The sequence below is a fragment of the Haliotis asinina genome, chromosome 3 (assembly GCF_037392515.1).
Source record: "Haliotis asinina isolate JCU_RB_2024 chromosome 3, JCU_Hal_asi_v2, whole genome shotgun sequence".
NCBI classification, from domain to species: domain Eukaryota; kingdom Metazoa; phylum Mollusca; class Gastropoda; order Lepetellida; family Haliotidae; genus Haliotis; species Haliotis asinina.
The window spans coordinates 47,332,027-47,341,048 of NC_090282.1; the positions used below are offsets into that span (position 1 = coordinate 47,332,027).

Consider the following 9,022-nt stretch of genomic DNA (forward strand, 5'->3'; position numbering starts at 1 on the left):
TTCTAACTTAGCTTCCTCCACATACATCTCTTCATTCAATTCTCTTCGTCGTTACAGACTGAGCGTACTCATCCTAACGTTGCCATCTTCGTTTCGGGAGCATAGATCTCTCTTGATTATATGTACGATATATCCTTGTAGTTATCTTTCCAAACAATATAAATGTTGGTTCATGACTTTAATCTTTACTGAGTAGCGGCACCCAAACGTTGTCATTCCGCTCAAGGATCCATTGATGAGTGCATTACATAACCCAAACCCTGGCATTTGTGGAAGGGGATCGATCCGTGATGGTGCATTCCATGTCCTCTCCCACAGGCTCGATCGCTTGTCTGGCGCTGCGCATGCCTCTGGTGCTACATTCTGTCGAACATTTTAATATTTAATGAGAACAAAGGGACGTGCCGATATTTCAGAGATAATGTATCCTTACTGGTCGCTTCTCTCATGGAGTTTGGTTTGATTTTACTTTAGGTATCAGAAGTTGATGAACATCCTTCTTGCATGCTAGCACGTTGAGTAGAGAACGGAAGGGATGGTGGATTTGTATGTTCTCTGCAGGAACGCAATCGCGGAGATTGTTCATTGAGACCCTTCTCATAGAAGGCCCATCGCACATCTATTGATTTTCCTCACGTCAACTCTCTAGCTTGGAACTAACATTTGTGCATAATTTGACCGGAGGTGCCAGGTTCTTGCGGCAAGATGGATGCAATGCCGGGCACGTTGTGGCTGCTCCATGTGGCCGCCATGTTGATACTCACAACAGTCAGATGTGATGAGGAAAACGAGGTACGTACTGTACGCTGAATACGACCCTGTCGATAATAAGTTGATATGATTCTTTTGCTATGCTATAATGGCAGATGTGAAAATCGGAACAATGAGAAGCTTGGTCAGTTTCTTGATAAAAACATGGACTTAACAGACAGTTCTTTACAAACGCGCTTCTTACTTACGTTACTTTCACCTTATCAATAAAATGTGTCTGTTTTGTCTACGCTTACTATCAGAGTATCTTAAATATTAGCCTTACGATGGTTTTTATGAAGTTACTGTAGAAAACCAGCAGCAGTAGATTCACATGAAACATGAATCATGGAGAAAACTCAATATGTGAAGGAGTAAGTTTTTTTTCTAAAAGGGGTGTTTGGAAAACTAAAAGCGGCTCAAAACCATTTGATCTTGAACTTGTTTTCTCTTTGAAGGTAAGTAATCATTCATACGGTTTTGTGTTTACCTTGAGATACACACAGTTATGTGCACATAAACACTTGACCGTAAATGCATTCCTAACATCTAACCTAAATCGAATCGTAACAAAAATATTGTTGTTAGGGAGCGATGTCTGATAGACTCAGTATCTCATTATGTACCGTTTCAGTTATAGGCGCGAGAGAGATAATTCTTTTTACGCCATTCGTTCGGTAATAATATTATTATTTTAAATATATGCGAATACTTGGCTAAATGTCAGCATCAAGCATGTGTCGTTAGTCACATGGACAACAGGGAAAAACTGACTGTAGAAATGACAATTAACCGCTTCGTAACACATGACTCATTTTGACTCATTCAGTTTGGTGCAATGAAATGGTTTAAAGCTGGATGTAAATAGGCCGTTTTGGACAAAGTACAGCTTGTTTCTATTTTGTTAATTTCAGTCACCAAAAGGCAGTGATATCTGCGGGGGACCCAGGCATGTTTGCACTACGTTGATGAAGTATCCAGATGGTTATGTTGCAAACGAAGGACCTTATTGCACCTGCAGCGACGGCAATTGTGGAACGGCGTGGAGTGACAACGACGACAGGGCACTTACCTGGCAGCATTACGAGAGAGGTAACACGAAAACAATTGCACAACATTCCTCGATGGCGTCTCACACGATTCCGAACAGATGATCCGTATATCGGCTTTGAGGGAAAGTAGCAATCAATGCAAAGTATATTTAAAGTAAATACAACTAAATCCACCTCTAATGAATCGTAACAACAATAATGTGTATGCAAGTATAAAACAAAATATTATGGATGTCAATTTCTGCTATATTGTAGCCGTTAAGAATGGGGTTAGAATTCATCTTCAGTAAGAAGCGGCTAATGAGCCCGGTAGGTAAGGATCGCTGACTTGTTGACACGCCTTCGTATCCCAATGTCGTAGATCGATGACCATGATGTTGATCATTAGATCAGACTTGGTTATATACAGACCACCGCCATATAGCTGGAATACTGCAGAGTGTAGAGGGCAAGATTCCTCTTGGACAGCTTTCAATGAGAATTTTTTAACATTAGTGTTTTTTCCAGGACGTTATGTTTCCTCTTATGAGAGTCCCCTGATACAAATTACAGAGTAACTTTGGACTGAGCACTGTCGTACCCAACTCTGAATGTCCCACTGCACAAGATCCTAGCACCGGAAAGAAACTTTTTAATGGGTACGATTTGAGACAGAATGGTATTCCTTCAATATTTCATCGCGGTGACAAAAGTTGCTCTTTCCTTCTAGTGTATGGGGAACAGTTCCATCGTACAAACTAAATAAGGAGGGGATGACTGCACCCACTAAAATGTTAGCGATGTATCGAGTTGTTGGTAAAACATGATTGTACTTTTCGATCTTATGCCGTACCGATCCTGGCACCCTTTGAGGATCAGTGTCAGACATCTATACTGCCTTTTAGATTCATTATTGTGTGCAGTTTTCGTTATCGCAGTGTGTACCATTTCAATGCAAGAGAATAACTATCCTTTAGACAGGTTGACTTTCGAGAAAAGGGAAAATAGCTGTCAAAATACACGTGAATGGACCACTGAAAACAGTGAGGACACCAAGTGTTCTCCAAAAGGGTATTAAGCACATCCTGTATACATAAAATTATACTTTTTAGAATTGGTACTTTTTTCACCCCCCTTTTTCCGAAAGGTAAAAAAATGAAAGGTATTTTGGAATTTTAAACAAGGGAAGTATATTCCTTAAACAAAGTTAAACAACGTCAAATATACGTAATATACCTCTTAATGATGACTATGGACAGCTCTAAAGCTCAGTCAGTTCTATGACGGTTCTGAGAGAACTCTGAAATAGATTATGTTTAATGTATCACACTAAATAACTACTCTTTACAAATGAATAAGTATTTTCCACATATGGCTTAAATTGCATGCCCCCATGTATGTTGACACAATGTAATGGTGAATGATGTAAATGATCACGATGTTTCGGAGAAAAAGTTCTGTAGACAATAACGGAAACCTTATAAATGCTTAGTGACAATGTAGCATTATAACTCAAGTCAAGTATACACATCTTGGCAACAATATTAGTCCATGTGCTGACTGGTTTGCCTTAGTGCATTTTGGTGTGTTTATCCATATCTCATTATCTAATTAAAGACATTAGTTTTGGAAGAATTTCTGAAAATTTCCAATCATAGATAATTCTTCGAAATTTATTGGACACCTCCGTACAACCATATGGCTAGTTTTTTATTCCGGAATTGCTGGCATTCTCACCCCACAGTCAGGTGATGAAGCGGTTTCATGCAGATGATTGGTTTGGTTTGAAGATTTTTTGGAAGAAAGGAATTGGTTGTCCAACTTTCCCTGTTTATACTGAGATGGTTTCACCTGGATCTTTAGGTATTCTCAACTCGTCCCTGGTGATTGAGCGATCATGTCAGTGAATCACGCAATCGCATATTATTTGATAATTGTGTACAGTGCATGTTGGGGCTAAAACACTTTAGGGTATGTATTCCTTCATACTTGGACTGTAACTAAGACTATTTCCCACCCGCAGAGCAACCGACTTTAAAACAAATCACGACCCGTAGATGAGTGTCAATTTGGAGAATTGGGAACATATGTATCAAATACATTTTGATTATTTAGGACATTGGAAGGTCCAGTACCGATTTTGTCAATCTGTGATGGCTGAAGACAAACTACGTGAGTGTGAAAGTGGCGAACTGTCTACCGTAGTGAAGACCGAGGTGACGACCTGGAAGCCGTACATGGATCACATGAGGTGCCGCTGTAGACATGATCTATATCATATGGCAGGGTGGACCAGAGACGGTAACGTCTGGAAGTACTCCTACAAGTGTGAAAAGGTCAGTCCAAGTAGAGAATATAAACATCCTAATCTAACTCAAAGTCGATGGTCTCCCTAAACACTGCTGTATTCGCCTGTGGTCGGATGGCCACAACTCACGGAAGTTGTCAGCCAACGAAGCGGCCGTACAATCAACGAGAATAACACAGTATATTACAGTGTCTATCTGACCTTTAAGAATAACACAGTATATAACAGTGTTTATGTGACCTTTTAGAATAACACAGTATATTACAGTGTCTATCCCAACTTTTAGAATAACGGTATATTGAAGTGTCTATCCGACCTTTTAGAATAACACAGTATGTATATTACCGTGTCTATCCCAACTTTTAGAACAGCACAGTATATTACAGTGTCAATCCCAACTTTTAGAATAACACAGCATAATACAGTGTCTATCTGACCTTTTAGAATAACACAGTATATTACAGTGTCTATCTGACCTTTCAGAATAACACAGTATATTACAGTGTCTATCTGAGTTTTCAGAATATCACTGTAAATTACAATGTCTATCGGACTTTTTAGAATACCACAGTGCATTATTGTCTGAAAGGCCTTTCAGAATATCAACCAGTAATAATGCTGTTGTGTTTTTTTCTGACAGAGAGATATAAAAACGTGTGAATATATTTATAGGACAAGGAAAAGAGATGTGATATACTCAAATGCAAAGTTAGTGTGATTGACTTGAACTTAAATAAGTGAATCAACAAGTAATATTTTTATATTGAGGTTTTCTGGATTATGCAAGAAAATCGATTGAGGTGCAAATGGCTCACTTTAAACTTTTTGGACGGATACATGCTAATGAGTTCACAGTGAGAGAACTGTCAAAAGGAAATTCACAAAGCCAATAACATGAGTGTCCACCATGAGCATTGATGCATAGTTGAAACCTGCAGCTGTGCCTCATAGAGCCAATCAAACGCCGCAAGAAGTCTTGCGGAATGTCTTTTCATATCTGTGGGATTCGTCCAGCGTCTCGGACGCCTCTCCATTTCGTCTCAGACGTATTCGACGAGGGACAAAGCTGGTGATTTAGACGGAAGGACGTAAACGGTGTGCTGCGCCAAGAACTGCTGAACCACCCTTTCGCCATGAGGTTTGGCGATGCCCAGCTAGAAGATCATTCCAGGACCATTCTGCTGGATAAACGGTTGCTGGGTGGAGTCTCTGGTGCAGATAGCTGTTTTCGAACCCAGCGATCGTTGCGTGGCTTGGTTTCAGGTGGACGGCCACTTTGGAGACGGACTACAACGACGGCGTTTGGTTGATACATGGTGTAAAAGTTGTACATGGTGTTCCTGTGCACCTTAAGTTGCTGTGTAACGTTGCACTGGGATGTTCCGGTTTCAAGCATTCCATCTTTCATTTTCAGTCACAATGATTCGAGGTTTAGAGCCACACATTTTAAAGCGCACGTTTATGCCTTTTTTCCATGGTCTTGAAAGCACGAAAAACGCACGCAAAACAGGGCCCTACACACAGCACTTAACCATACTTGAAAACGTAATCTGTATATAAGTGATTCGCAACAAATACCCTTAGTCAGTTTACATTCAAAAATGTCGAAAAGGTCATAGTCTACCTTTCGACCACCTCTCGTGAGCAGACGACACAATCCCGAGATAATCTCCCACATTTCACTAGACAGGAAGTGTACTGGGTGTACGGTGTCAGTAATGGTCCGGTATAGCATTTCGGTGCAGTATCTACGGTAACCTCCCAGTATGTGGCCCAGTACAGTTTTGTCAGGAACGGATAACTAACGGAAACTAATCCTTGGTCCAGTACTGGCTTAAACTGTGGGACACAGGTGCAGGACAGATGGACCCTCTCCCCACTACACCCATTTTATTTCACCCCTCTGACTGCATGAACACTCGCAGCCAGGGTTATTTATCCCACGTGTAAAGTCGTGCAGGGTTAAACTAAACTCACTCACTAAACTGATATCTGATGTCAAACCAAAGCATCACTCTGGCTCAGGATTTGTATTCATGTGACCTTTGGTAGCATCAAATGCTTGATATATGTCTATTAAATGTAACAAGGTTACATGGTGAAAATAATATCCATGTGTGACTGGAAAGCAGTTTTATCCTTCACGGCAGAAGCTAAAACATTTCATATTTATACATTTCAGCCCGGATGCAAGGAGAACGATGGTGTGTGCGCAACGATATTTATGGATCTAAGCAAAAAGACGGACATTGTGAAAGAGGTGAAATTTAAATGTGCATGTCCACAGGGATACCTATGTCCTGCCAAGATCAGGGATGAAAGTAAGGAGACAGAGGCACAAAAGGAGGTGAAGTGTCAGCCGATAAAACAGTCTCACAACAAGATCTAAGCAGTTGTTCCCTGTCCCCGACCACCATGTGACAGCTGTTTTCCTTGTGTGTAATCATCTCTAGCACTTTGTTTACTGGAACAGCACAGAGTATAGTATCAACTTTCATCGGAATAGGCGTATTTCAAGTCAGTTTTATTAAGCATGTACATGTTATGTATGAACCGTTGTTCAGAGAATACACACCGCACCATGTTTTATTGGATTATAGATAGGATAAAACAAATTAAAGAAAGAAAAGACGATACGAGGTGTCAAACAGGGACCACTCTCAGTGTTGACTATGGAATCAGAAATAACCGTAGGGAACATAGAGGATGACATAATACACACGCACGCACGTACGCACGCAGACACACTCGCACTCATGTATGTGAGAGTATGAATGTGAATGTATGGCTGAGGTACAAAAACAGTACTATTCTGTTATGTTGGTGTTCCAGATGTTTCCTGCATCTATGTTTGAGTACGATCACAACGTTCACATAGGAGCAAATTGTGCTCGTTTGTAATCTGTGCCAAGAAAACAGGAAGCTCTTTATTCTTCACTTTCATATTAAACTACTTTAAGTACTTTGTCGTGGTGTGAATACATTTTCTCTTTCCTAGACTAAACTAATCCTTTGAATTTGAAATCTGAAAGAGATACATTGGTCATCAATTCATGCAATGAATCTAATCCCGGAAGAAATACTGGAACAGTAATGATTGTGTATCATTAGTTACAGGTTGGCAAGCCAAATAAATGTCTCATTGGATCACAATACCTATATAAGGCATAGGCGTATCCAGAAGGGTGTGTGGTGGGGTGGGGAGGAGTCAGTTCTGGAGGATGAGAAAATTAACTGTGCGCACACCCACCGCCATCCCCATACTCAGCTTTCTCAAACAGATGTATCAACACCACCACGCAAAATCACGTGCCTCCAAAATCAAGCGGACAAATATGATGGAAGGTACATTTTCATTTTGTGTTGAATCGATTTACTTGGGTATTATATCCGTTGTCGTTTCGACTGGCGTTGACCATCTATTCCAAGTTCTGGCGTATCCCGACATGTGTCAGTCACATGCAGCATGTAGTGAGGCGTGTTGCGTGCACCTGGCTGTCTCGACCAAGAGAAACGCACATGCGCCATACGCGTTTAACCTTGAGCAAACTGGGAGATGAACTTCAATCTAACTTGAGGTCAAAGACGAATTTGAGATTATTAAAACGAAAAATGCGCAAATTGAGAACGTAAGTGCTCCCTTGCCGACAGTTGACGTCAACAATGTAAAACGTTTATGAAAGTCCCCTACCGTATATGCAAAACATAGTCTGGAGTATATGTTAGTCGACCAGCTGACAAAACCTACTCGCACGAAGTCCCACTGGATAAGTTTTGATGCTCAACTGTACAGGAAGTTGGGAAGTCTCGTGAGGTATTAATTAACATGAGCGTAAGCTGATTTAAGCTCATTCATGTTTCATAGTACTTAATACTCAAATATTCATTTGTTTTTTATGTGTAGCTTGAAAGTCATGGTAGCCTAGCTGATGAAAGAAGAGGACAAAAATATCCATTGTTTGTATTCTGTAGTCAAATACCGTAAGCTATCAAAACGTCCTGTCTTTGTTTGCTGTATCGGAGCAAGGAACGCCTTTAATCGAATTTATCGTGTTTTGTTTCTGGTGACATAAATACTAGGCGTAGTTTGTTCTTTCAAATTACATGTTAAACTGACGTATGAAAACAGTCAGTCAGTAATTTCTGGCCTTTGAATGAATTCTATATACACGGCGGAGGAAAGAATGGTTGTCGTCGACGTTATTGTATGTTTTGATTATTGTCACACTACTGACGATAGGTATGCTCGTGTTAATGTTGGTTTATTCATGGTTTTAACTGTCAGCTGTACATGTTTTTGTCTTGAAGACTAAGCTGTCTTCATAGGTCACACTGTCCTGTATATAGCAAGATATACATACTTTCATATATTGTACAATGTGTGACATAAAATAAAAATCACATTCATTTTCTTGTACTGTAATAAAACGTCTTATTAATGACACTTTACTTTATGGTTTACTGTCCCGTTATTCATGTTAAGACTACACGGGGTAGTTTTCTCCAAATGACCTTGCAAAAGGTCAAACAGGACCCGTGTACGTAAATGTTTGTGTGCATTCAGCACTTTTTAAGCTACACAAACTACCGTTGGGAAACGTGTCGAAATTGATAACGCTTTTCACCACAGATTTGTGCCTAGTAGCAGTTCAAACATTTATTTAGAGATAATTAATAAAAAGCTACCCATATTGAAAGAGACAATAGCATTATACGTACAAGAATACCAAGTTATACTCTCACAATACACCATGATTTTTGAAGCAAACACACTGAAGGAAGCTGAGCTACAGATCGATCAACTAAAGTACAAGAAACAACAAAAGTCGTTGTTAGCTGATTCTACCCATCAAACGGTTAGACTCACTTACACTCACTGTCTGATATGTATGTATATATGGTTACATGGCACATGAATTTCTCCACTAACTTG

General features: G+C 40.0%; 1 protein-coding gene across 2 annotated transcripts; it reads left to right on the forward strand.

The window, feature by feature from the left end:
- The first annotated feature begins 384 nt into the window (after positions 1-384).
- On the forward strand, positions 385-8,533 carry LOC137278137 (uncharacterized). Of its 2 annotated transcripts, XM_067810308.1 has the most exons (5): positions 408-423; positions 650-792; positions 1,665-1,842; positions 3,897-4,117; positions 6,272-8,533. In XM_067810308.1, the coding sequence occupies exons 2-5, from the start codon at positions 706-708 to the stop codon at positions 6,476-6,478; spliced, it is 693 nt and encodes a 230-aa protein (XP_067666409.1). In that variant the 5' UTR covers positions 408-423; positions 650-705; the 3' UTR covers positions 6,479-8,533. The 2 variants fall into 2 exon arrangements, with proteins under 2 accessions (XP_067666408.1, XP_067666409.1); XM_067810307.1 differs by having other exon boundaries at positions 385-792.
- The last annotated feature ends 489 nt before the right edge of the window (positions 8,534-9,022 follow it).

Bases quoted from the DNA above. Each gene is read 5' to 3' on its own strand.
- LOC137278137 (XM_067810307.1), top strand. From the start codon at position 706: ATGGATGCAATGCCGGGCACGTTGTGGCTGCTCCATGTGGCCGCCATG. The intron at 793-1,664 runs GTACGTACTGTA...TGTTAATTTCAG, and splicing joins GATGTGATGAGGAAAACGAG to TCACCAAAAGGCAGTGATAT. The intron at 4,118-6,271 runs GTCAGTCCAAGT...TATACATTTCAG, and splicing joins ACTCCTACAAGTGTGAAAAG to CCCGGATGCAAGGAGAACGA.